The following is a 27,947-nucleotide window of genomic DNA, read 5'->3' on the forward strand; positions in this document are numbered from 1 at the left end:
TTTTTTTTTTTTTTTTTTTTTTTTTTTTTTTTTTTTTTTTTTTTTTTTTTTTTTTTTTTTATCTCCCCTATTTTTGGGGTTATTTTATGTGGGTTTTTTGTGGTTTTTTGTTTATTTTTTTATTTTTTTTAATTCAAGCACAGTGGCTAAGTTTCAAGTATTGAGAGAAAACATATATATACACGTTTGTGTTTGTGTGTGTATCTCTACCCATGCACACACATACACACACACAGCCTTGCATGTATATACACAAACACATACATATATATTGGTTGTAGGCCTGTAAACCACAATTTTTTATTTTTTATTTTTTTTTTGTTTGTTTGTTTGGAGCAATATATACTTGTATACATTGAATGTGGACGATTTTGGATACATTCAAGTAATTGAGTACAGCTGGAAGGTTAGTGCTGAGCTTGCCACACAGGCGGGTCACGAGGGCGCGGCAGGGACGCGGATCCCGGGATGTGGATCCCCTTTCCCTGGCAGGGGCTTTGCCAGGAGGGGCTGGGGGTGCAGCAGGTGTTGGTATTGCAGAGTCAGTCCTGGCTGGGCGCTGCCTCCTGGTGCTCCTGCCCGCAGCGCAGCCCTTGGCAGATCTGGCCAAAGCCTTTCAGCAGCAGTCTGGGTCTCCTCGGCGTTTCTGTCCACAGGCTGGGGAGGGTGGGGTTGGTTGGCTGGTTTTGTCTTGTCTTCTTTCCTTTCTCTTTTTTTTTTTCCCAGGCACAACCACAGAAGGGTCAGGCTGTGGACGTACAGGGTAACAGCGGCCCAATTCTGAAGCGTTTGTGAAAGCTACACTTAAAACTCCCCTGGTCGGGGCAACTGGAAATATTTTAAAATTGCTTTACTGGCATTTCTGCTCTGTGAACAGAAACACCCCATGCTGCAATTGGAAATATTTTTACATTTCTTTACTGGCATTTCTGCTCTGTGAACAGGAACACCCCGTGTTGCCAAACACGGCGCCAGCTCCAAAAACCGATGAAGTTGCTCCTGAAACCCTTGTGAAGTATCACAACCAACGTGCCAACATCATGGAGAGGGGAAAAAAAAAAAAGCAACGAGGACCTAACCACCTGTGCAAAAAATATTGTTTAGATCCCCAAAAACTAAGCCTGAGGTTTCGAGTTGCTTCCAAAAATCCTTTTCTGCCCAGCTCTAACAAAATACTGCCACGACTCAGGTCCGACACACTCATGCTCTCACAGACAGGTGGGAGGCAGGCAGCTCTCCTCTCACACATGCTCACAGCACCCGAAGCCTCAACCAGAACTCGAGCCACTCACACCCACAGTCTCATTTGGCTGCAGAGTCTCCTTGAAAGAAATGCTGAACATAAAACTGAACGCTACGAGATTTCTTTATAAAAAAAACCCCAACAACAACGACGACGACGAAGCAGCAAATAAAACTTCTTAAAAAAAAACAAACGCATTTCCAAGTGTAAGTGTGTGGGATCTTAACGCCTGTTCTTCAGCTCTTAAAAAGCACGGAGCTTTGTATCGACTGTCCTTAAAAGAACATTTAAATAAAAAAAAAAAAACAAAACAAATCTTGGTACTGCCAGACTGCAAGTCAGCTTTGCCTGGTGAGGAGGAGGAACAGCACACTCTACAGTGCTCTTTGCCTCACGCTCACGAGATACAGTACAGTTAAATACGTACAGTTACACACAAACCATATCAATATCAATATATATTCACTCTCAGGAATACATATTAATATACGCACACACGTAGTGCAATAAAACAACCAGGAAGCGAGGAAAGGAATAAAAGAACAGCATTCCTAACAGTCGTGATGTTCCTGGGTTGTTGTGTGATGCAAAGTCAACTTCTCCAAGTTCCCATAGTGTGTAAAGTGCTCCTTTGATTCACAAAGCTAGTGTTTTCAGTCTGGGGGGGGCTCCAGGAAGGGGTTATTGAGCCAACAGCTGAAAGCAGGACAGCGCCAGTGCTTCCTCCTGGTAGGGACGAGCTCAGCAGCCAGGAGTCTTTCACATTGATCCCACTGGGCTGGGGGACCAAGGGAGGAACGGATTCATTTTGGCTTCTTACGAACACAGGAGCATCACCCTTCCTGTCATCCTGCCATGTCCTGCACAGTCCCTTTCCCTGTGTCGGTCGCCCATCCAGGCAGGCACAGAGGGAGCCCGCACAGCAGCCACGGGATTTGCAAGCTCCCCGGCAGCAGCAGCACATCCTCTGCCTCGCTCAGCAAGTCTGTGGAGGTGGGAGCTGCTTCAGCGACGCTCAGGCGAGGGGGAGCCGACTCCCTCCTCTCTGCCATGCAGGAAGCACTCCAAGGCATGAACACAATGAGAAGGGACAAAGGAGAGAATGGAGGGGAGCCTCCAGTTGCCAGGAAGCTCGAAGATGCCTGGCTCTCAGCTGGGAAGGGGGAAGTACACAAACTGGCCTTTATTTCTGAATGACGCCCTCCAACGTGAACTGAAGCCAGCAGTTTGAGCACATCCATTGCCCGCAATGGACACAGCACTGGAATACCCTGTTCTTAAGCAAGAGGCATAGGCAGCAGTCTTATCCTTCAAAGTGCTGGGAAGAAGCAGACTTCTATCCTTCATCCCCTCTGACAACGAGGGGAGACCTTCCCACATCGGCCGCGTCTTCGCCCAGGCCCTCGGGCAGGGAATTCTTTGTGCTTGCTGCCGCCACGTCCCCACAAAGCAATCCGAGTCTGTGGAACAACTTCCCAAAACGTCCGAATGCAAAACAGTGAGCAGTTCATCCTCCAGGTCTCCTACTGCCAGAATCGTCTCCCAGCACAGCAGCAGGCCGTTGGGAACAAAGCAATCAGCTGGGGCGAGGTGTGTGAGGAACAAACACCACTGAAATCAGGCACAGAACCCTGACAGCAGCGCCGACAGCCTGCGCTCGATGCACAGCTTACCTGGGGGCAAGAAACAACAACAGAAATCAGCCTCTTATCTTCCTGGCAATATAGAGACCACCACCAAGCCATGCTGGAGATTGAACAAGAAAGGAAAAACAAGCATCAGAATTTCAGCAGATCTAAGCGGCACTTTGAGAATCGCTACCAGGTACCGATTAGGCCAGCGAAGACCTGACCACAAACATCCTGCTGGGAAGGGACAGGTCGAAGCGTTGAACAGCCAAGAGATCCAACAGTGAAAGCTGGGAGGCAGCAGCTCTGACAGAGGTATCAAGATGTTACAAAGAACCACCATCTGCCAGGAACAATTTATTCACTTCCAGTTACTGGAGCGGCTTTTGCCAGCAGGCAACATGACAGGGTCTCCAGTGCCATTTGCCAAGGCTTACTCTGAGAAATGGGTTCTCATCATCCGAGCCCAAGCCTCTCTCAGGAGCTAAATGTGTGGTGGAATTCATGTCTCTCACGTGAACACTTGCTCTGTTTCTAGGTTCATCATTTTACGTTTCAGAAATGGGTAATCATTATACCTGAGATCTAAAATGAAATGCACACCTACGACTCCCTACCAGAGAACAGCTCAGTCAGGAAGCTGGAACATGGCAAAACAGGTAATATCAGGTAATAGCAAGTGGTAAAACAGGGAATATCAGGATAACAAGTGGGAAAAGAAATCTGTTAGACGCATTAACAGTATCTCTGGATCAAAAGATGCAATTTAGGTTTGGTAGGAAACAGTACAATAGGAACTACTTAGTATTCCCGACTCACTTAGCCCTCCAGTACCACACACCACTTGCCCATTTCCCTTTGCTCTCCTTCAGTGAGCCTCATGTCAGCTGTGGAAGTTGGTGATAATGAACTGGCTGATTGCCTGTGAGGCAGAAGTCTCTCCTCTCATTACCCATCCGAGCGCTCTCCCTCCACGGAGGCTGGAGCCGCCCTGGATGCCATCCCAGGATGGAGGCAGGGGGTGTGTGGGCAGCAGAGGGGAGGGACACACGGGCTGCCAGCTGTGGCCTCCCCCTGCAGCCACAGGGGCACCACTGGGGCTGCTGCAGGTGGGCTGGGATGGCACCAGTGGAGCCCAGGCTGAGCCAAGCTGCTCCTACAGGCAAACCCGGCTATCCCCCATCCACTGTGCCCTCCTCCTGCAGGGGGAGATGACAGAGGTGCTTTCTCAGCCAGGCCTGGGAACCAGGCAGGAGAGCAGCCCTGTGCTGGAAGGAGCCCTGGCTGTGCCGACCGGACATCCCTGCCCGGCAGCCCCTGCAGCCCCAGCTCCCAAGGGCTCTGTGCACTCAGAGCGATGGTTCCGGCTGGGAACCAAACCCAGGCTCCTGCTGTTGCCAAACCACTTCCTTCAGCGGGTTCTCTCACACATCAAAAGTTCCAGCAAAGCACTGGCAATCGTCTGCATGGGAAGCTCCCAAAATAGGGCTCCGAACAGGGACCTGCACTTGTAGCAGTTTTCCTGCTGGAAAAGCAGGAAGCCAGGCCATGAGGAGCTGTAACAAGCCAATAAATCTCTGCTATGTCCACCAAAATGTAGCCATAGAAAAAAAAAAGGGTGCTGGGAACTGAAATGTCTGATCCATGCAGCTAAAAAACCCACATTCTAGTTCGAAGATAAAAAAAAGCCACTGAGCACTCACATTTACTGATGTTTTCTATGTCTCCCTGTTCAGTGATGATGTTCAGGAGCCCCTCCATCAGCAGCAGAGCCTTGTGGTACCTCTGTGCACAGTCCTCTCTGTGGTGGAACATCTCATCCAGGGCTGCAGACTGCACCTGCAGGCAACAACCCAGCACCCAGAGGTTACTCCCAGAGCAGACCCAGCTTTCCCAGTATGGTCCCTCAGCTGGGAGAACACCCTCCTTGCCCAGCCTCCAGAGGCTGCACACAGCATCACGAGGGAAACCCCCTGCTGAGGCCACCAGCAGGATCCATAATTCCCAGCAGTGCTGACCCTGTCCCCAGGCAGGGGGTGGTTCGTACCATCTGCACAGCGTAGCTGAAGATGAGCTTCTCTGCAGTGATGCTGTTGATCCGATCCATGAGCTTCTGTTTGTCCAGGAAGAACCTCTGGAGTCTCATGTTGAGGCAGTGGCAGGAGGATACACTGGATTTGTAAAGCTCATTCAGCTTCTTCACGACTGGAGCAAAGGAAAGAAATGCTTTAGGCTCTACTTCCAGCTCTCCCTGTGCCTCCCCATCTCCACACGCAGGACCTCGAACGATTCACTGAGAGACAACGGGGTTATGTTAAAGCCAAGAGACTGGCAGGGAAGTCCAAGAGGGTCTTTTCCCTTTCTTCTGTCACCTTCACCAGTTCCAAGCCTGCACATGGCAACACCTACACACATCTGGTTCACCTGGGGCCGGGTCTATTTCTGTTCCCTCCAGCTGTCACAAGGCAGGGAGCAGTTTGCACCACACAAGCATCTCACGCACCATCAGCAGACGTGCAGATACGGAGCTTGTGCTGCTTGGTGGGTGATGACACGCTGTGAGGGAGTGCATGACTCCCATGTGGTAGCACAGTGCGGATGAGCAGCTCTGACTAAGCAAGGGAATCTCTCCTGGGACTCTGCTGTCCCAGAAAGAACGAACAGGGATGCCTGAGAAATGCCACCTCCTCCCCCCGAGCCGTGGCGGCTCGTACGGGACGGTTATGGAACAGAGAATCAGGAATCAAATATGATTCTGAGGGATTAAATAACAATCCAAAACAGCAAATGGTTTCACAGGCTGAGCCTCCCTGGCTGCGTGGCATGATCTGCACAGAGTACTGAACACAAACTCCCACCAGCATCTGATGAGTACTGACTCCTACGTTGCACATTTGCTCATCCCCACACTGCACAAAACAAGCCAAGCCAGCCTTGCCCAGCTCCTACACACTGAAGGGCAAATTACACCACACATCTAGAAGCTGCAATCTGCTCCGAGAAGGAGTGATTTATTTGGGTTATGACAACTTTCCTGTCAGTCTGAACTCGTGGGGGATGTGCAGCTAAACCTGGTGTATCTTCCTCCACGCTGCTTGCTACAACATATGTGTGCTCATCATATTTAACTCCCATTTTTTTACACCCCCATCCCCAGGCAGCACAAATACTTTCAGAGCCTCAGCTCTTGGGGAAGGTGGCTGGTGGGTCAAGCACTTCAAAAAACAGCTCCCTCAGGAACGTTACAATGGGAGTTTTAAAATTATTTTTTTTCTATTCACCAAATCGCAGCCAGCTCTCAGCAGAGCCAGTCAGATGCAACTTTAAGGCTGTAACACCAGCAAAGAAGTGACTCTGGCATTACCAGTACTTCACTTCCCGTGTTTTTGTTTCACTTGAAAAATCATCACTGCCAGGACAGGTCTTAATTTGCCAAGTAGGCACTTCCTTAGGACATGCACTGTGTAATTAAGCTGGGCTTACGTCAGGTACAAATAAGCACCTGGGACAGAGAGATATCAGGAATCAGATAAGATACATTCCCCCCCTCACTAATTAGTGCTGAAGATTCTCACAGGGGCATGACAAGAGCTCTGAGACAGAAAGTCAATGTGAAGAGAGGAACGTTCTCAGTGTGAATAAAGAAGATTTGGCTGTGCCAAGGGACAATCACAAATGAGCCCCCCCATACAGCTCACTCCACCCCTTCCATCCCTCTGTGATGCTTCTATCCCAGGTGACTTGCACTGTGAGCCCAGGGCCCCTTACCTTGCTTGACGGTGGAGGAGAGGCACAGCTTGCCAGCTTTGATCTGCTCTATGGCCATCTGCAGCCCCGAGGACAGGAGCTCTGCCACCTTCAGGTACAGCACGAGCTGCTCTGCGTAGCTGCAAAGAAAGGACGTGGCAATGCAGACAGGAGGCTGGGACAGCAGTCAGTGTCCCCAGGCACTGCTGGGACAGAGGGATATGTGGGGAGGGAGGGAGTGACAGAGGAGCTGGGCAGCTCTGCCCGTCCTTACCTCCACTCCCGGCTCAGCAGGCTGATCTGGTCGGCCACCACGCTCTCCTGGAGCTGGTACTCCGAGGTCACCGAGGTGCCCATGTCACTGGAGCTGCCCTTCAGGGCTGCAATCTCCATCACGTAGTGCACAAAGGCCAGCGTGAAGCGCAGGCTGCGCAGGATGTCCGTGTGCTCCTGCTGCGGAAGGGATGCCAAGGTGGGGGTTATTAGAGGGAAAGCTGGCGTGCCAGGGAGGGCTGCCCACCTGAGCTGTGCCAGCAACTCAGCCCAGCTCACAGACACAACACCTGAACCCCCAAACCCTGCTTACACCTCTGCTTTGGGCAGGGACAGCCAAACTCAGCCTTGAGCCTGTCCCCGCACCAGCTCCTCTTCCACAGTAACAGCAGCAAGAAACAGCCCCAGGCCAGAAATTTCTGGGCAGTTCTCTGGAGAAACTTACTCTAAAATTACAAGCCACCTTCCCAAGGAGGATCCCAGCTCCGTGGGATTCTTTCACAACTCAGCCAGGAAGAGGGAGGGACCATCTGCACCGTGGGCCCAGCTCCTGTTCCCATCACAGCAATGCCAGTGTGGATTTCATGACATGACAACCTCCCATGCCACAGAAAACTGCATCCAAGCTGTCTCCCACCCTACATCCCAGCCCTCCCTTTGCCCTGGCCTTTATACCCTCCCAGTTCAGCACAGTGAGCCCTGGGGGAGGTCCCCTGAGGAGACAGCAAGGACACCCTTTTATCTGCAGCCCCTGTGCAGCCAGCGAGGGAAGTGCTCACACCAAGAGCTGTGGTCATTTCAGAGCAGTTTTTCCTCTGCCATTACAGATCAAAGGGGATTGTCCCATTTCTGGGAAGCTGCATTGCTTAAGTCACTGCAAGCATTTCTGGGAAGTTAACATTTGTGGAAAAATCGAATGTTTGTGGGTCTGCAAAGTGAACTGCTGCCTGGATCAGATGCAACTCCATTGTTTGTCCTCTGTTGAAAAGTGAGTAACCTGCTTGAGCTTCAAAGAATCACTGGCTTAGTTCTCTCCAAGGGGGCTGGTAAGGATGTTTCCTACATGAATTTATCAGAAAACCCCTATGCTCAAGTTCTGAGAGATTTTGTTTTTCATTTACTGGCTCAGGGACTTGGCTGCTAAGGCAGCTTTGACTATCTGAATTATCAATCTCTCCTCCCACTAACTTACTACCTGGACAGTCCAGTATGGTAAGGAAGTGTTATCTCCATCTTCCTCTATTTTCTTTAAAAGCACAGGAGGAACTTGGAGATTAAGTAATTACCAAGTCATACAAGAAGTTTGTGGCAGAGCAGGAAACTGCTGAGATCCTGCAGGTCTCAGCCTCCTATCTCCAACCATCACACAGTCCTTCCTCCCTGCCTACACAGTCAGCCTCTGGTAGCTATGCTGGCACTCATGGCCTCATTTGGCATCACAGATCTTCCCTTCTGTAGCCATCTCTTCACTGTTTTTAAACTAAAGCCCAGCCTTCAGTGTGCCTTGTCTGCACCTAATGAAACTTGTACAAAAGATGGAAGAACCACCCATCTGAATGCAATGGCTCTGCTCAAGACAAACAAGGGCACTGAAACAGTAAGACTTCAGCGCCCTGAAATATCAGCAGAAATCAGAAAACCTGCCAGGTTTGCATTCTGGCCAACTCCACAGAGCACAAAAGGGTCTTGAAATCTGCTGTGAAGGCTCTGTGACATGCAAAGGGGTTACTGAGCTCAGCAGAAATGAGGACTGGAGCCAAATGACTCACTGCAGACATGGAAGCTGCTAGTCCAAGATCATCCAAGTATTATCCAAGATGGTATTTCTTTAGGACACTTCTCTTCAGACCAGTGTCCAAAGTGGTGGCAGCTGGAAGGGCCCCAAACTTCTGGGACCTTACTTAAACTTGTGAACGCCTCACTGCTGGAAGCTTTAGCCCTGTGGCTTTACAGGTAACAAAGCAACCGAATGCAGTTCAATGCAGAATTGACAGAAAGAAATGAGCTAAATAAAATCTGAAGTAGAAGAGCAAACCCACATCCTTAAAACAATGTGTGCCTATCTCTGTGGGTATCTAGAGGCTTTCAGCAACACCAGCAAGCGTCAGACACAAAGAGCCTTCCCCAGTCCCAGACAGCCCAAGGAGGTATCACAAGCAGAGCCCAAAGCGTGAGTGAATCTGCCTCCCACCTCCACTGCAAACGGGCAGCCTGACCTACATTTCAAATATATCTCAGCTATAACAGCATTTGCTCTGCTTCAGCCTGCAGAGAAGGGAAGCCTGGCAGCCTTTCAGCTCCACAATCTGGTTCAGCTGTTGTGGTGCAGAACACGGTGTTCCCCTCGCCCCCGTTAGGAACACAAGCGTCAGGTTTACTTTGTTTTCAGATCCTTTCAGCACAGACCAGATCACTGCCCGAGTTCCCAAGCGCACCAGGAGGGCTCCTGATACTCTAAGCTACTCATGTTCTCAGGTCAGCTATTACTGATGCTGAGCCTTTCAAAAGGGAAAAGGCTCAAAGCAGGCGGGTTTCCTTCAGGACACACCAGGTAACCGATGCCTCCGACCTGCAATTCCAGCTTTGGAAATGGCTGAGTTTTAACCCCAGTCAGGGGCTGCCTCATGGACTGGGCAGTTTGGCAGCAGATTTACCCACCTCCATGAGCGTCTCCTCAGGCAGCTCCGGTGCCTCAAAGGTAACAGCACCTTCCAGGTTGGCGGCGATGGGATCGGCGAACGCGAAGCGCAGGCTCGAGGGGCCTTCCAGAGCCTCCCCACCAGCTCCCACTGCCAAGGGCCTGCCACTGAAGGAGCCTCCAGAGCTGAGGGAGCTGGAAGACCCCACTGAGAAAGAAAAAAAAACAGACAAAAGGAATTACTGAAGGTAGTAACAGGAGGCCAGGTAGGTATTCCTCACCCAGGAGAGAGAGGACAAGTCTGTAGGATTCAGGATCCTGGATCTGACAGGAGCCAGCAAGAGGTACTTTGGAGGAAGATGCAAGGACTCTGGATGCAGGGTAACCACTCCCCACCATAAGCTCCTTAGTGACTCAGCAGACCAGCTTACAAGCTCAAGCAGATTTAAAGCACCTTCCAGAACGACAGTCATTTATGGAGACCATTCAGAAGAAACTTTTTTTAGTCTTTTTGTGTCTAAACCCTTCCTGAATCCTGCCACAAGAACCTGGGATGATTTTTATCATACACTGACATAGCCAAGTTCCCCATCATGGAGCAGCGTGGTTTGAACCCTGAGTCCCTGGTTTTTGCTCTCACTGTCACTGAATGAGCACCTCTGATAAGTGATGGGTTTTAGAACATCCTGCATGCAAGCCAGGAGAGCTTTCCATTACATGCCCTGCCCTTCTGCTTCCCCTCTTTACAAACAGGAAGCTGGACAGAAAATCAGTGACTTCAGCTGAGTCAAGGCCCTAACCCCAGGATTCAGGAGGCCCATCAGACAATTCTCTCACCATCAGATTTTCCTGTTCTTGACCACTGAATCCACCCTAAGAGCACAAAGGAGTTTTTGTCTCAAAATATTCATTTCACCACTTCCAGAGGGCTTCCCAGTCCTGACGCAGCGCCACAGAGGGAAATATCCTGTCTGATGGGGGGGATGCCAATACCAGCTCCAACACTCTGCTGATTCTACCAAGGTGATATTCTCCACTGTCACTGATCCTTTGGAGGAGGACGTTTCTCTTCTACCCACGAATTTAATTTACAGCCTAACCTTGCCTTCAAAAGGTTCAGCAGTGTAATAACGCACAGCTGATGTGCAGAGAGGCACAGCCTCTCTGTGTTGGCAGCAACGCTTCAAAGCCGAGTGGCTCATCAAAGACAGGCAGAGCATTTCCAGATCTCTCAGAGAGAGGAGAGGACCTACAATATCCCACTCTGGATGCCCTGTAATTCCAAGAGGCTGTTTGCAGAAATTGTTATGGTGACTCACGGCAAGGCTCTGCCTTTAGAACTGTCAAAGAGATCTTACTCATGGCTTGTCCAAGCACTTGGGGGTGAAGAGTTCTGGCTTGCAAACCTCCCCTTTCCACCTCTAACTCTGTGCATTAACTCTAACATTAGGAGTTACTGCACACTAATTACCAAAGCCTGTCCCACAGCATTGCTTTGGCCGCCCTGACCTAACGCTGTGAGTGTTGTAAGTTCACCTTTCAACAGCCTTCTCTCCAGGCATCCCCTCTGAGATCCTCACTGCTGGGCAAACCTTTAAGCATTCAAGTATCAACTTGCTAAAAGCTGGTGCTTGGACCTGCTTCCAGATTGCTATTATCCCTGCAAAAGCAGTTCAGGAAGTGTGAATCCTCTGTCCATACCACTGCAGTAGTAGCTGGAGGCTGCAGCCAGGACAGTAACCCCATTGTGCTACAGGCCCCTCACATACTTTTTTGAAGAGTCTCAAAGCTCACCCTCCAAATAGATGAGACTAAGATTAAAGGACTGTGGTCCCAACTTTCCAGGCAATCAGATGTGAGTGGTTTTAGTTAGGGTGGAAATGCAAGTTATACACAGGAACTGAGCCCTCGTGTCCCCCCATCCCAGTCAAGCAGCTTATTCATGGCCACGTCCAAACCTCCCCTGCAGTAACTGAGAACAACAGAGTCAACTGCATTCAGATGAGGAACAGCCAAGACAAGAACCCAAACAAGCCAAATATGCAAATAAAAGTGCCCAAATATTTTCTTTAACTGAACATAGACTCCAACTCCCAGACACACTATCCCAAAAGGGCCAATTACCACAGCCTCAAATGAGGCTGACGAGGCCAGAGTTTTGGCCTCTTACAAGAAGTATCTGTCAAGCAGGAGTGCATTTCCCCATCCCCTACCTAGGCAGCTTAGAGCATAAGTAACACCACTACTAATTTGGCACACAGAGCCATCCTGGCTCTTTCCTAACAGTTCTCCTGCACTGAAATTGGGCACAGATAGTCACACTCATCTTTTATAGCTCATCCAAAACTCACTGGGAAAACAATCAGAACACACCACAATCTTTACATTTGTTGACCTCTCAGCAACCGTGAACAGCTGCAGCGTTATTCCTGAAGCAGAGAGCAATGAAGTAAAAGTTTGTCTGTCTCTGATAGCACTAGAAAACCACTACCTGGCACTATTGCCAGTGCAAACAAGAACCTCAAAGGTCCTGAGACCAGCTGAGCTCTACAGGTTGCTCTGAGCAGCCCTCTGCCATCACCAGTGCCCAGCAGCAAGGAATGCAACACGTCTCTCTGCCCCCAGGCATTCCCACTGGAACAGGCAGGTAGATATCGGCCCTTTACCTGAAAACATCCTGGTCCTCGTGGTCTGTGGGGGGGTTGTTCCACTGGGAGGGGATCCAACAGTAAAAATCACTGGGGATGGGCTGGCAGAGCCCCCAGCCCGGGCACCAGAGTGCAGGGTCCCTCCGTAAGCACCTGAGGGAGCTGGGGAGACAGTTGAAAGGTGCAGGAAAGTCACTCAGAGCACGGTGTGCCTCGCCCAGCGGTTTGTGTTCCTGCAGATCCTCTTGGGAGACAGTGGTCACCAGCACAGGCCAGTGCTCCCCATGGAGGCATCCCCAGGAACGGGGGCCAGGCTGGCACAGACCACAGGACAGGAGCCTGGGCAGTGTCCCCCACTGCTGCAGCTGCTCTCCCCTCCTCGCTGCCTGACCTGCACGCCCAGGAACACCCACCCTCGCAGAGCCATTCACACTTGAGCTGCCTGGCAGGAAAGTCCCCACTTCCACAGGTTACCACGTTCAGAAAGGGCCACAAGAGGAAGCCCTGCCTGCAAAGATCACACCAACTAGCCAGCAATTACACAGCACGCACAGCCCACGGAGCTCCGAGCGCTCGGCGGAAGAAAAGCAAAGGCCACGGCACTGCTCACACACGGCACTCGCTGCCCGTGCCACGGGACACCAGCAAAGCAGCCTCCCATCTGCAGGAGGTGTGCAGGCAAACCTACCTGCGATTTCCATCGGCTTCTCGTTGTTGAGGCTGTCGCTGCTGCCCGCTTCCGAGATCTGTGCCCCGAAGGCTGCCTTCAGAAGCAGGTCAGTGAGCCTGCCCGTGCTCAGGGATCTGAAAAGAGCACACACAACAGGATGCAGAAAGTCAGCAAGGCGCAAGGTTGCAGCTGACTTCCACTCCTCTGTGCCGTTCCTGGTCCACAGCCAGTTAGCACTACACAGCAAATGGTCTGGAGCTGAAATAACCACTCTTTCAATAAAGCATCTGAAGCACCTCCTGCTACTTGCAGAAAGTGTACAACTACCGTGACTAACTGCAGTAATGCAAGTCCTCACTACAACACTATTATAACACAATTTGGTTTCGATGGAAGACACAAAAATCAGTGTCAGAGGACCTCTGCAGATCACTGGAAAAAGCTGCAGTGTGCAGAGGGGCACGTGAGAAAAACTTGACACCAAGACCTGAGTGGATTTGTATCCAGCACGTGGCTTTCAAAACAGATCTGTCTCCTGAAGACCTGTGCTCAGTGTACAACGGGTGAGGAACACCCAGCACAGCCTCTCACCCATGACAGGTCCAGGCTCCACAGAGAGCAAGGCAAGTACGTGAGTAACTGCAGGGGTCTGGCCTGGTAACAAAATCCTGCAGACAGTCTCTCATTTTAAAAAATCCAGGCCACAGCCTGCCCCTTTAGAGGAAGACTTTTAAAATCTGCATTGTATCTGCCTGCAACCCAAGGTTGCCAGCAGGTAACTGGAATATTTACAGATGCTTTGTTCCAACTTCAACATTCGCTGGGGTTTGACATTTGCCCCATCCACCCTGTACTGGGGAGTGAAGCACCACTGTATGAAGTGAAGCAGACTGCAGCTCACCTGCCCTTGATCTCTTCCACAGGCCTCAATCCCAACCCAGTTTGCTGGCAGTGGAAATGACCCATCTCCTTCAGATCTGGCAAGGTCTTGTTCCGTGTCGGAGTCATCATGACCCCCTGATGGGCCAAGAGGGTGAGGAGATTCTGGGAACTGGGGGTTTTGGGAAACTCAAATGGGGACACAGCCTAAGAAGAACAGGAAAAACAGAGATCTGTCTTTAAAATGAAGGAGGAAGGCTCCCCTTGGCCTCCATTTGTTTATCAAAATCAAATGGTATGTTTAACAACCCGCCCGAAATAAAGGCGGAAACCCCACCGCGTTTATTTGCCCCTAATCCCAGAAGGACTGAAACAAAAGGACAACGAACTGCTGAAAATCAGCTGCAGCCCAACAGAAGCAGAGAAAATGCTGTCACAGGGCCAGCTTTGTGTGAGGCACAGGGCTGTCACCTGCTCGTCCGTCTGCCGGCTCCGCTGGGCATTCCTGCTGGACACTCCCCGGCGTCACAGCCGGCTCACCGTGTCCAACACCCGGACACCACCGGCACTGATGGGCTCTGCTAACCAGGGCAGCTCCTTCCCACTGCCTGCCCTGCACCCCGAGCTCTGCTCAGCTGCTGAGCACTGCTGCCAAGTGAGAGCTGTCCACTGAGAACTAGGACACCACCCCGTTTCACACCGATCACTAAACAGCCCTCAAAGGATAAATCCAGGTCAGAGCTATCTGATCATGCAGCAGCTCATCCCCAAATAACCCAGAAGATGAAGCTGTGAGCAGACCAGGAGCAGACTCCCGGGCATACCTTCGTGGGGGAGCCCATTATCGTTGGCAAAGGGCTCCTCTGCATGAACTCGGAGAGCTTGGGAGAGGATCGGAGCTGCCGGCAGTGCTGCAAGCCATGAATCTGCAGAGGCTGGCTGACTGGGGCGTGACCAAAGTGAGCAACGAGAGGATCAGAGTGCTGCTTGGTTATCTTCTGCCTGCAGGAATGCAAATCCGACAGGTTGGGAGCACTGTGGAGCCGGGAGCCCATCCCTCGAGGAGACTGTTCAGGCGCCGAGGAACCTGGAGGGCCCAGAGTGACAAAACACATCAGTGCCTGGTTCTTACACACAAAGCCAGCCTGATCCCAGCAGCCCGTGGCTCAGACATCTGGAGATCAAAACCTTCAGTGGATGGCTAAGGATGCACTGAGCAGTGCCACAGCACTGCCAGCCCTGATAAGGTTTTGAGTCTGCAGGAGGACGTGATATGAACATCAGGGGAATGAAAATGCAGCTTCTTTCCTTCACTGCCACCCTTACAGGGACAGGGACCTGTTAGAGCTCAGCAGCAAGGAAGCCACACACCAAGCAGGCCCCTTGGCATGGGGGGTGTTGGGGTTTTGAGATGTTTTTCCTTCATTCAATCCATTGGCTTCCAAGTCTGAGTTTTTGCGCCACAGGGTCTGTCAGCACTGGAAGATGCTGATGGGATGCAAAGGGATCAACCCCAACTCCTCCCAGCACATAGAAATCCTGGCTGGCCAAGCATCCAGAGAAGCTGCTGAAGCAACAAACCCAGCCTGGAATGCCCTGAGACTACAGTTCTTATCCACTGGAATAAGAAAGGAAGGTAAGGACCAACTCACCAGCAACAGGGATACGGCTTCTCACTTCTGCTCCAAGAGAAGATGGGATAACAGTCTGGCTGGGCTGCTCTGGGATTGTTCCAACTGTGAGAGAACACAATAAAAAAAAAGTTCATTCAGTATTAGGTTTCCATAGGCAAGAACAGCACTATGCACCACCTGTTTAAAGAAAGATGCCAGTTATCTCTTCCATCTTCTCAGCCCTAGCTGTGTAGTGAAAAGATCCTCAACTCCAGTAGAAGGAGGAAAAAACTCTCTGTCTAGTATTAGTTTTGCAGTGATATTAATTCAGAGGAAATGAATATGAATATTCTCCATTTCCCCACCAGCAGAGACTAATAAATACAGGATTGGAGACACTAGGGATACAGAACAGCTTGTTATATCACTCTGTTCTGTTACAAAACCCAGCAAATTGCATCAGTTGCACACTGGGGTTTTTCTTATCCCTTTCCACTTGAATTGCTTGTTACCACCTGGATCACGCTGCCAGATAGTCAGTCAAAACTTTTCAGTCTGAACAGTGAAGTTCAAGCCCTTCCAGAGCTGGCCAGAATTTTGCTTTGACAATAATTGGCTGACATTTTCTCTCACCCCAACCCGAGCCAGTAAAGAGACGCTTTGCACTTAGAGAAGCCCTCCTCTGAGGGCAGCAAATTGTTTGATGCAGGCAGCAAAGCAAAGCTTGCCTCTCCTGGGGCTAACAGGTATTTTTCCTTCCATTTTACTGAGGCCAAATAATCTGTTGAGAAGAACCACAGGAGAACACACCAACCTGAACCCCCTATCACCTGGCAGCTACAGATGGTTAAAAACCCACCCCTCTTTGCAGGAAAGAGGCATTTTATCAGGACAGCAGTGTGCCAGCAGACATCTTACCTTGTGGTGATGGCATGAAGGGTTTGGCACCACCAAAGGAGAGCTTCTTAGAGCTGGGCACAGATCCATGCTCTCCAGGATAAGGAGGGGAAGCACCAGTCTTGGGAAAACCGAGAGGACTCGCACTGCTGGACCTCCGGACTGCTCCAGACCTTCCAGGGAACAAGGGCAGGGCACTCACATCACTCCAGAGGCCAGCACAGCAGGGCAAGGAGAACAGCATCACCAAACACACAAACACACAGCCACTTCCACAAAAGCAGAGCTCTACGTGACTGTTTACCCTGGAGCGAAATCCCACTCTCCAGGACCACACTGGTACAGATTAAGATGCTAATCTTTTGCTCTCAAGGATTTCAATCCAAATAAATGAAGAGGAAGAGCGAGGTTAGCTTAGCTGCAAGCAGGAGAGGAGTCATTTTTCCAAGTCACTTTGAGATGCTCCCAGGTATTTACATTGATCCTGAACATGACACTTTCCTATCTTGCCATGTCCAAGGTATTAATTTCAGGCAGTGGCCTCAGGGCACTGTGAGAGGGCTTTACTGAAGTGTCCCTCCTGTGCTGAGCCCCCCACCCCTCAGTCTGGGCAGCCTTGGGCAGGAAGCTCCGTGAGCTGCCCCGTGCCAAGGCCCTGCTCTGCAACACAGCCTGGACTCAAACCAGAAGCTACAGAGCAAAGCAGAGCAGTTGTGTGGCTGTCAGATCTGAAACACTTCACAACCACCCAGAGGAATTAGTTTTTCGGGTTGGACAGTCAGAATTGCCTGGACTCCAAATGCCTTCAACTCCTAGTGAAGCCTCACCCTAGGGAGTTAAAATTAATTTGTACAGCCCACACATGCAGGAACCTTGAGTATTACTCAGCTGCTAAAATGAAAGAGAAGAGGAAACTAGTGGGAAAGTGAGTACAGCCACACCATCAGTCTGGAGAGACATGGAATTATTGCATATTAATTAATTATTTCTCAATATGTTAATGTTTTCACCATCACTAGAACACATAACCTAAACTGAAATGCCATTCTGCCTCTGCAGGCTCCTTCACCAAGATTCCCATTACACTCCTCTACATGAGAACACAGTCTTTTCATCAAATCTTTCATTCTACTCTCAACTTGGAAACAGTTTTTCCTCTTGTTAAAAGAACAGTAGGTGGTTTTCTGGCCAGGAATCAATGAATATGCTGAAAAAACCCCTGTGTGCTCCAGCCACTGCAAGATGCCATCACCAGAGTATCCTGCCTCCTCTCCCAGGGATGCTGCATTTAGCTGTCCATGGGTGTCTGAGCAGAGGAACAAAGGCATGTGGGTTCCAGCAGTGCCAGCAGGGCTGCAGTGCCCAGGAATGGCAGAGTCATCCTGATGAACTGCCAGTACAACTGCTCAACAACACTCCTAGATGCTTATTTCAGTTTATGCCACATTTCAGAAAATTATATATTAAAAAAAAAAAATCTAATTCAGTAGTTGAGATATAAAAATTTGATCTGCCACCCCCCCCCCCATTCAATGTGTTACCACATTTTGCAGCCAGGTGAATCCATGCTGTAGTCACATGCTGGGAAAAAAGGAAATACTTGAAAATGTTAACCTAAAAATCACTCCTCTTCAGGTTGCTCCAGATTCAGAGGCCTAATGCTCATCAAGTGCCTGGCCCTGAAGCAAAATGAATACACAAAAAGGAAAGAAGGCGAGAAGATACCGAGATATTCACTGGCAGAAAGTATTGCCCTCCCATGTTTTGAACTCTCCAGAACATGAGCCATGCAGAAATCTCAATATTATCTATCAGGAACTTGCAGAAAAAAAAAAAAAAACCAGCTGACTGCTGCTGCTGAAAGATGTGGAATGTCAAATGCCACCCCAGGAGACACGGGATAAGCAAGCAAGCAGACGAGCAGGACAGGTGATGTGGCCAGAAGTAGGTACACATAATTAGCACCTCAACAAGCCACATATCTGTCCACAAACATGCCACCTCCCACAGGCACACACTCCAGCCAGTCAGGTGACAGTGGGACACGAGAGCAGGACGTCAAGGTTCGCTCTGCAATCAAATGACTTGGCAAACATGACAAGGCACTTGGTGGTAATGGGCTGCTTGATACACCTGGTGGAAAAGTGCAATCACACACTACATGCCTGATGAAGTTTTCTCCTGCCATTCCTGAAGGGTGTCTACTCAATCTGTTGATTAGAGGAAGTGATGGAGAGAGATAAATATGGCATCCTGGGGCAGAAAAGCCATGACGCCAGAGATCTGGAGAAGATGCTAAAAGCAGACTGTGAATCACCCTGATTGGGTCCATTCCTCGAGTTCCTCTGCAGGGATGATGCTAATCTCAACATTACACAGTGGTGACTAAAAGGAGCAAGACGTGGCAGTTTGATCCCTGACTGTGGCTGCAGGCTCTGAACCTGAGCTCAGCACCGTCACCAGGTGTGGGGTCGGCACCTTCTCCAGAGCTCTCACTTTGTACCTCCCAGGGATAACAGGACTCTTTTGTGAGTTCCAACACCAACAGAGTCCACGCGCTGTGCTGTAAAAAACACAAGGCACGTAGGAAACAGGAAGGAGATTACCACAAAACCTGCCACTCGCTCAGAGAAGTGAACATAAAACAGAATTAAAGTAACACTGGCACAAACCAATCCCTCTGATTAATAGCAACATATTATGTCTCTACTTCTGGGTCCACTTTGAATAAGCCTTATCCTGAATTAGGCTGGCTAAAGCCCAAACTTAGGCTGATGAAGGTATTACCCTACTTCCAAAATCTAAACTTTAACTAATCCAGATATCAATGCAACTCATCCAAAAAAAGACACGACACCTCCTAGACACTTCTTTTTGAATGCCCCTGCTGTACAAGCTCTTTAAGATCCCCTATGGGTCTCCTTCCAACCAGCCTACAACCTGGGCTGCTGCTGACAGCCCAGACTTCAAACCTGAAGAATCAGAAATCAAACATGAGAAGAGACAGAAGCCCTACAAGTCATGACCACTGAACTCAACAGGTCAGCTGTGTGCTGAAGGCTGGCACCTGGGTCCTCCTGACAGCCTTCCCAAAACATGCTCTGCCTCACGGGCACAAATTGCTCATGACTTACTCAGTCTGGGCTGCACAACCACATTAATATGCAACTCGTGTCCGACACATCACCCGTGGCATGACTGGCTACAGGAACCAATTAAGGTACAGTCAGGTAGGTTCTGTAGCCCCATCCATTTCAGTTGTTTATCTCAAATTTTCCTTTTGTAAAGGCACCTGCCAGATGGATGGTTCTCTCTGCTTGGACACCCAACCCACAGGTGGCACGGGAAAAGCTGCCAGGCTCAAAGGGGCTCAGCCTTCACTCAGAGTTTTCTCACATACAAGCACACAGACAAAATCAACAGTATGTGGTAATAAATAAATCTCAACACTGCCACGAGAATACCCCAAAACGCACCCCACTGGCTCCTTACAGCAACGGGGAGACCCCACCACAGAGGGAAATTTAGAGAGGCACAGAGAGCAAACTGTGAATGAAGCAGTTTGTTTACAGACCCCTGCAAGGCAAGAGCCCCTGCGCTGATGCCACCCCTCCTGCCAGCCCCAGCACTCACCGGGGCGAGGTGTATGGATTGGGAGACTGCAGGTTCTGCTCGATCCGACGGTAGTTGTGGATCTGCGTTGGGACCGGGATGGGCACGGAGTGTCCGTACTTGCTGCTGGAAAACTGACCTGGCCGGCTGTTGGAGGGAGACACACAGAGAAAAACTGCTGTGAGGGCTGGGCCTTCCACCAGCTAATTGGAGATTTTATCTTCACAAAGCAACTGCACAAAGGGAGCGTCCCCTGGGCTGCGCTCGGGCCGTGGGTTTGTGCCTGAGAGGTGATTCAAAGTGCTATCAAAGGGAAGTGGCACCACACACCTCCTAAAAACAGGCACCTCTCTTCCAGCACGACTCCCACCCACAGGCTGATGTTAACACAGACACCCAGGCGGGCCACTCCCTCCAGGAAAACCAGAGCCCTGCTATTTCAGGCCACGACTGGCCTAGTTTCCAGCAGCTCAGATCCACAGGCGAGGAGCACAGCACCGAGCAGGGGCTGAACATCCCTGGCTCACCAGGACACCGGCAAAGACGCTGCTGACAGGAGCTACTCGTGGCTGATTCATGCAGAGGCACCTCTGCAGCCACGGCATCTCCGTGGGAGCCTCACACCACGAAGAGAATGCAGTGGTTTATGTCAGAGTATCTGCCAGTCAGCTGCAGGGAGGAGAAGGCAACCCAACAAAACCCACGCAAACACCACATTTAACTAAGCAGCTGCCTAAACTCTTTTTCCAAAGGCCCCAGAATTCTGGGATTAATTGCCATGGCAATGCCATTTACAACTGCCAACACCAATTGGGGGGATGTTGAACAATTACTGAAAGATCTTATTGGTAATGAAGGCCTCTGCAGTCTCCCTTGCTGTCAGTTGAGGACACACGCCTGGGTCTGCCCCTGAGAAGCTGGAAGCATCACTCCTTTGGGCCCAATAAATAGCCTTGATTCTTCATTGACACTCAATAAAACAAAGGCATTCAAGGTTTCCAGTTGCTCAGCAGAAAGGTGAGGCTCTGGTGTCTCTGTCTTCCATCAGTGTGAGACGTGGCAGACAAAAAGCAAACAGAGCTTTAACCAAGAAATCTGAGGGTTCATGTCAAACCCTGACTCTGAACACACATTTCAAACACTGTCTTTTCCATCTGGTCAAAATCCTTTAGAGGAAAAGAAGCTCTTGGGTGAAAAGGATCCTTTCCCCGAGCGTTAAATCCAGTCCTCATTTTCTTCACCAGGTGCAAGTTGCAAAGGAAATGATCCAAATGAAGTGGCATACACTGAACCTCCCAACTGGCCTCGAGCCTCAAAGAATGCAATTGACCATAAACTTGCAAAGTCCAAGAGATAAAGCCGGGGCAAGGAGTTTAATTACTTGGCAGTAATTAAAAGCTCTTTGAAAACGGTATTAAATCCATTGCTGTGGGGTACATCCAAGGAACTACCTTTCATTAGACTTAATAATCATCTTCAAGGAAGTGTTTAAAAAAAGGAATCAAGAAAAAATCAACTATCAGCATATTTTAATTCTGCCTAGTCCTTAATCTCTTAGGTAAGAGCAAAGGAGAGTTGTCCTAGAGTGTACCATGACATCCTGAGGAAAATCTACTGCTGGCCACCCTGAAACAGCCTTTGCTTTTTGTCCCACTTGGACTGCAGCCAGCATTGCTTGCTAGCCTGGAGCCACACACGAGGGAGAACTGCTGCTTCTGAGAGAGCAATGACAGAGGGAAAACCAGGGGTCCTCTGTGCCACTGGAGCCAAGTGCTGAATCAATGGGTCTTATGGCATCCCCAGGGAAGGGCACTGAAACCCAGGGAGGGCACACCTGGGTGGCACCAGTTCCAAGCACTTTCAGGGGCCAGGTCAAAGGCCATGGTTTACCCTCTGGATTCAGAGTGACTGCTCCAATCTCTCATTACTGATATTTTATTCCCCATCCTGGACAGGGTAGGAAGGAGCTTTACAGCGTTTCCTCAGAGCAGATCAAAAGTGGGAAGTAGAACTAGAGGGTCTGGCATCTGCTGCACAGAAGCTGCTGGGAATGAGTAGGAAACACAGTGAGAGCAGAAACATGTCTAGATCAAAGCCACTGGCATTGACTTGCCACCTTGTGATCCAGCAGAGGACAATGAGGCCAGTTTGGTGGCCAGTGAGAAGTAGGCAGCATATGTAGTCAACTTCCATGAATTTCCACTCACTGCTGTCCAGAAGCAAGACCAAATCCTTTAATAAAGACTGATCTCCAGAATGCAGAGGAATCAGTTAAGGAATAAGCTGTTAAAAAGCTTAGCAGGCGATGGCATAAGAAGCCTCATGCAATTAAACTCCACACTGTGCTACGCGCTTGCCAATTAATCTGATCACGTCAGCGAGGCTCTGAGCTATACTATTCCCTGTTAAATTTGTATGCTTTGAGGCTATGTTTTGTCATTTTCTGGGCTCTGTTAATGTGACAAATGTGTTCAACACGCAGCCTGGGACTGTATTTTCTTCTTAAAAAAGACTCTAGGGTCATCCATCTCCCAGTGCGAAAATCCCCTTCAAGCGTCCTCCCCTGACAGGTGCCATATTGACAGGAGAGAAGATGAAAGCTGTCCTGCTTCCCTGGCAGGCAAGAACAAGATGGGAAGCAGCATCACCAGTTCCCTGCAAGCTAAGCACATACCCTAAGGCTTCCAGGCCTGGAGTCAATGGGATCACCTTCCACAGACCGTTAACACCTTCCGAACACAAAAGTGTTTCTGGCCCTGCTGCTCCTGATGTGTGTGGGCAGCTGTCGCCAAGACACTTCTAAAGGCCAAAACTGAGCTTAGAGCACCTGGCTTAGTTGGAATTAAACCTGTGACCACGCCTGTTTGCACTCATTCCTCCTACTCCTGTTAGTAAACAAGGCCCAGGTAGCAGCACTGCTTTACAGAGAGACAGAGCAAGGAGCTTTTTAAACAAACCACAACCAGCTAAGCAGGCCCACATCTGTCCTTCAGCAGCATGGGGAGATGAGCAACACTCCCTCCACACCTGCCCAGTAACTCAAGTCCATCCTACTTTCAGAGCTGTGCTCCAATTCACTGCATGAATTTAGAAACAAGGGTCCTTAGCTGGAATACTCCACTGGGGAGATGAGTAGCTCATAACATGCTGGTGGAGTGCATTTACCTTCTGCTTGGGAATAATCCCTGCCCCCACAGTTAATTCCAGCTCTCCTGCATTCTCTCCTAGCCCTTCCTGAGGGCCACAAGAGGGAGAGACAGGCTCTGTAGTTGGGACTATCAGTGCCCAAGGCTGGGGAGTTTCTCCTGGGCGTTCCTTGTTAACCTTTAATTGAAAGGAGCCATGTGGATCTTTCCCAGCACACCAACAGCTGTAAAACCCCCTCCTGGAAGTCAATGGGTGTTCAATTATTCAATGCTGCACGGTCACCACTGAACAGTTGTTCCTACCTGGACGGGCTGGGAGAGCTGCTGTACGGGGGTGATGGAGATGGTGTCCTCCCCTGGCTTTCCAGGCCTGCTGAAGTCACCAAAGAACTCCTGAGGAAGACAGAAAGAACCCAGCTATTTTTTTAGGTCCTGGGAACCAGAACCCTGAAGCCCCTGGTGGACAATTTCAGTTGCCTTGGTGGCCTTACCCGCTGTACATCAGACTGTCCTGGATTGGTTTCCCTCCTGCAGCCTCAGCAGTCAAATCACCTGAGGAACAAGGAAGTGCAGAAACACATTAATTCAAGATAGTTTTCTCAAAAGTCTTTATACATTCAGAACAACTGAGATTTTGTGTAGAATTTCTGTGTATATATGTATTTTCAAGGAATTCCTATCCAAGTATAAACACAGGTGCTCGAATGAAAATCAAGAGTGTTTCAAGGAAAAAAACCCAACATATTTTAGTCTTTTCAGGGATTTTTTCAAGTGTAAAATCCAGCTTGCTGGTTGGAATCCTGCCTTGAACTGTGATGCTGAGTGAAACGGAAGAGAGGGTGACATGGGAAAGGTTTCTGGGAAAGACCTTTCCCTGGGAACTTACTTATCTTCTTTTCCAGTTGGATTTCCAGGTTCAATCCCTTATTGAGGCCCCCAAGTAATCTTTACTCTCAAATCCTGTCTTTAAAGGTAATTACAAAATATCCTATGAAACTAGCCAGTGAGCCAGATGTCTCTTCCAGCTGGAGGACAAAACCATTCCTGCTCTTCAGGCACAACAGACAGGTTTAACTGCTCTTCCAAATTCTGCTCAGAACACCTGCACTTCCAGAAACCACCTTACTTGAGAACTGTGCTGGGACCATGACAAAGTCATCTGTGTCACAGGATGAATTCTTGCTGCTGCTCCCAGCAGAGTCCTTGGATCTGTGCAGAATGCCAGGAGAATCCTGGGTAGGAGATGCCAGCGCCTTCTCCTGCAGCTGCTGCTGCATCTCTCCAAGGGACTGCTAAATTCAAGGAGAAAACAAACACTGGCTTCAGCACAGCTACTTCATCATTCTGCTCCACCCTTTAAGCTCAGCTGTAGGAGGCTACAAACAACATTTTGCTGATAAAACCAGGGCTGATGGTTTGCCAGAAGCAGCTGTTTAACTTACTGAAAAGGAACAGCCTTTTAATGTCCCTGTCAGAACAGCGCATCTTTTGTTACACAAAGCATAATTCCAGCGTGTCTGATGCTCCACAGACAAGAAAAAAATCACTTGAGGTATCACATCCCTTTCTGCATCAACCCCACATTTTCCATCAGCTCCTTCTAGTATGGCTGGGAAACCGAGAGGGGCTCTCAGAGACGCTCTGGGTTGTTATTTTAAGTTGCGTTTTTTGGTTTGTTCTTAAACATTAACCATCTGGTCTGCACTCATGCTTTTGCAGGAAGCCCTTGGTAACATGCAGATTAGTGTTCCTGCACTTTCAAGACCACCCTGTTTCACTGTTAGTGCTGACAAAGAGTTAAAGAAAGGCCCAAAGGAGACCAAGTTTTCAGTAGGTGAACAGTTCACAAAAGCAGGAGGGTCCCTAAAAAGTCCCATTTTCCTGCTTCCTTCAGCCAAATGATGAACAGCCCCACAATCCTCTTGATCTGCAGACAGTTGGAGGAAGATGGAAGGTTTAAGAAAGCTTTAAGGCAGCTGAACTGCCCACGGAGCAGACCACAATCTTTATCCTCATGCATCTCCAGGCTGAGAAAGACCTGAATCAGCTTTCACTGGGGCCCCACTAAGACCTTGCTCACCCTCCAAAGACTCTCCTGCTGTACCAGTGGGGACTCCCTCTCCCTGTACATGCAGTACATGCAGTACATGCAGGCAGAAGGAATTTTCCAGCAGTCAAAGTCGTCTCTTTCCCACCCAATCTGCGAGCTCTGCCCTGGAGATGTGGCAGTTTTCCCAGCACACCTCCATCAGCAGCAGGCAGAGCAGGAGAGGTGCAGTGCCCCTTTAATGTGGGACCCCCTCCCAGTCTGGCAGTGAGTCTGCACTCACAGACCAGGAAAGCTCAGGAGAGTGAGTCTGCTTTTCACACCATCTGTTCACTCCTGGAATCCTATGGTCATTACCTCGGGCTGCTGCAGGGAGGGAGAAGCTCTGGAGACACAGTTATGCAACATTCAGAGGGGAGCAGAACTGTCCTCTCTGTCCAGCCCACACTGTGAGCACCTACAACACCTTCTGCTAGTGCCCCTCAGCATTACCCACACCAGGCTGAGACACCCTGGCCCAGGGAAACTCAGAAAACGAACTAAAAAAGCTGTCATGCCAGGGAGGAAAAAATTCCATCCTTCTCCCTTCCCTCGCCCATCACACCACCAGCATTCCTGAGTTCAAAGTCAAAGGCAGCTCTCACCAAGGGCCTCCCAAAACAAGCTTTCAGTTCAACGAGCTGGAGGAACGTCATTTCAATGGTCAGTTAACATTCTGCCCTCCAGAAAAGTTTTTCACCATTTCACGTAACCAGAGAGAAAAACCACGGGTTCAGATCTGCTCTCCCAAGACCACTGGGCTGTGGCAGGTCTGGCCTGAGCAAACAGCTTTGCTGAATGTGTCTCTGTGGTGCCTGGGAATGCTGGTCAGAAACAAGCTGTACTTACAGGAGGTGATGCCAGGTGGGAAGTGGAAGAGCTGCTGGAGGAACTACCGGAGCCTGAACTGGGATATGAAGGCATTGGCACGGAAGCAGCTAAAACCAATAAAAGACAAAACCGGAAGAAGTTGTCAAACTGAGATCAATCAATAATAAAAGGTCTTTTTCACCTTTTCCCATCAGGTTTATCTCAGGTACCATCATGTATCTGACGCATCAGATGTGGTCAATTAAAGGAGGACAAAATAGAATTAGCCTTCTGTTCAGTTCTGTGATTCATATCCCCCCACTCCCACTGTCCAACATCTAACTGGTCTCAGAACACCTGACCAAGGTAGTTTCTGCCATAAACATCCTCCAAAGGGTCATTGCAAATGAAGGGAAAGATAAAACAGAAAAGCAGACTGAATTACTCATGTCAGGGGCAGGAGTCATACCCTTACAGTTTCTTCCTCATCAGATCTCAGGGCTTGGCACACACACACAGCAGATGTGGGGAGGTGTGTGCCAGGTTAAACCCCTGCCCACTCAAGCCCTGATGCCACTCAGGCATCCCAGGCCACGTGCTACTGAAAAAGAACCCCAAAAGCCAACAACAAAAAAAAAACCTCAAGGGGGTTTCCCCAAGGAAATAGCGCATTGTTTCCTACAGCTCAGCCTGTTCTCCCTTGGCCACTTCTTCAGGTTAAAGATGTTTTGGTTATTTATTTACCTCTTTGTACAGAAACTGTTCCACAGCACAGGCCATTCCTGCATCCCTTCCCTGTTATGTTTTTTTGTTCCATATCAGAACTGCCCATTTTATTCCCTTCGTTGTCAAACTGGCTTTTGTAACTCTCACAGAGGCCTAAAGCTCACTCTGGAAGGCCTTGTTAGCATTGACCTTCAGGCAGAAAATATGATTAAGGCATCACAGGAGAAAAGAACATTTAACTCCAATGACTTAGGCAAGTGAGGTTCAGTAAATAACCCAGAAGAGCCAAGGAGGGAGACAGTCAAAGGTAACACTGGCTCTTCAAAGGACTTTGAAGTAGCTGGTGGTTCAAATTCTCCCGTCCACACACACAAGACTGAACGGCACAGAGGATCCCAAAATCCCCACTTCAAGGCAGCCTGAAGTCAGATTTTACACTGGAACCATTTTGGTATTTGAATGACTTAAGATAGAGATCAGAGGCAATGCTAAAAGTGGGGAGAGGAACACTCTGCTGCTCTTCCATTATGTTGGCAGAGAATTAGCACCTTGTATCAAATTTCTACCTTTACAGGACCTGTGCTAATGACTCCATCCTTATTACAAGGGAGATTAATAACACCTGGAAAAAGAATGCTTCTGTTTGAAGTAAAACTACCTCTGTCATTAATCCCACTAGATACTACGAAGTACTTACTCTATTCAACAGGCTACAAAAATAAAAGTCTATCTCTCTGCAATTAACTGTTGAAACAGTGTTCTAAAGATAAAAGAATGGGTAAATATGCCTTTTCATAAAAGGCTTTAGGAAGTCTTTCCATGCAGCCTATCCAATAAGGTTAAAGGCTGACTGGACCAGAGTCTCTGAGCACAAAGAGAGCGATCACAGAGACACTGAACTGCTCAGTCTGAGAGAGAGGTGGCAAGATCCAACAGGAAAACAAAGCCAAAGCAGCACAGACTCAAAATATATATTTTAACATAAGTAATTGACCACTGTAACAGTTTAACCAGGGTCACTGTGATCTCCAGACTCTGCAAACATTAACAAACCCTGAATATTTTCCTAAAGAGGTTGCTACGCTGCCCATGGAGAGCGATGCAGCAGAGTCCTGGGGCTGTGCAGTGGGAATTCCCAGTGGGATGGGATGGCTGGGGCAGGCTGGTGTGCAGGGCACAGCCTCCTGTGCTGGAGGGTTAGATCTGTAAGGAAATAAATCTCCCCAAAGCTTTGTGAGAGGCTACTTTTTAACTTCTGTATCCATTCTTACACTGGATTTTGTGCACTTCTGATGGTGTGTACTGTTGTAACACCCTGTCCTGGCTCTGCT

General features: G+C 49.3%; 1 protein-coding gene across 4 annotated transcripts in view; it reads right to left on the minus strand.

Annotated features, from left to right (window-relative positions):
* Positions 1-96: 96 nt before the first annotated feature.
* The window catches only part of ULK1 (unc-51 like autophagy activating kinase 1), a 73,446-nt gene continuing 45,595 nt past the window's right edge, over positions 97-27,947 (minus strand). For 2 of the 4 annotated variants that reach the window (XM_027901371.1, XM_027901374.1), the window contains exons 13-29: positions 25,930-26,018; positions 24,121-24,286; positions 23,486-23,546; positions 23,298-23,387; positions 19,870-19,995; positions 16,258-16,409; positions 15,379-15,462; positions 14,551-14,813; positions 13,749-13,933; positions 12,866-12,981; positions 12,196-12,339; positions 9,550-9,737; positions 6,893-7,071; positions 6,640-6,758; positions 4,919-5,076; positions 4,575-4,710; positions 97-2,916 (exon numbers count right to left, since the gene is read on the minus strand). In XM_027901371.1, the coding sequence (XP_027757172.1) occupies positions 2,861-2,916; positions 4,575-4,710; positions 4,919-5,076; positions 6,640-6,758; positions 6,893-7,071; positions 9,550-9,737; positions 12,196-12,339; positions 12,866-12,981; positions 13,749-13,933; positions 14,551-14,813; positions 15,379-15,462; positions 16,258-16,409; positions 19,870-19,995; positions 23,298-23,387; positions 23,486-23,546; positions 24,121-24,286; positions 25,930-26,018 (2,312 nt within the window). In that variant the 3' untranslated portion in view covers positions 97-2,860. The remainder of the gene's footprint in view (positions 2,917-4,574; positions 4,711-4,918; positions 5,077-6,639; positions 6,759-6,892; positions 7,072-9,549; positions 9,738-12,195; positions 12,340-12,865; positions 12,982-13,748; positions 13,934-14,550; positions 14,814-15,378; positions 15,463-16,257; positions 16,410-19,869; positions 19,996-23,297; positions 23,388-23,485; positions 23,547-24,120; positions 24,287-25,929; positions 26,019-27,947) is intronic. The other 2 variants (XM_027901372.1, XM_027901373.1) reach the window with 2 other exon arrangements.

This window comes from Empidonax traillii, unplaced genomic scaffold (assembly GCF_003031625.1).
Source record: "Empidonax traillii isolate 1590-97213 ecotype Southwest subspecies unplaced genomic scaffold, ASM303162v1 scaffold780:size295419, whole genome shotgun sequence".
NCBI lineage: Eukaryota > Metazoa > Chordata > Aves > Passeriformes > Tyrannidae > Empidonax > Empidonax traillii.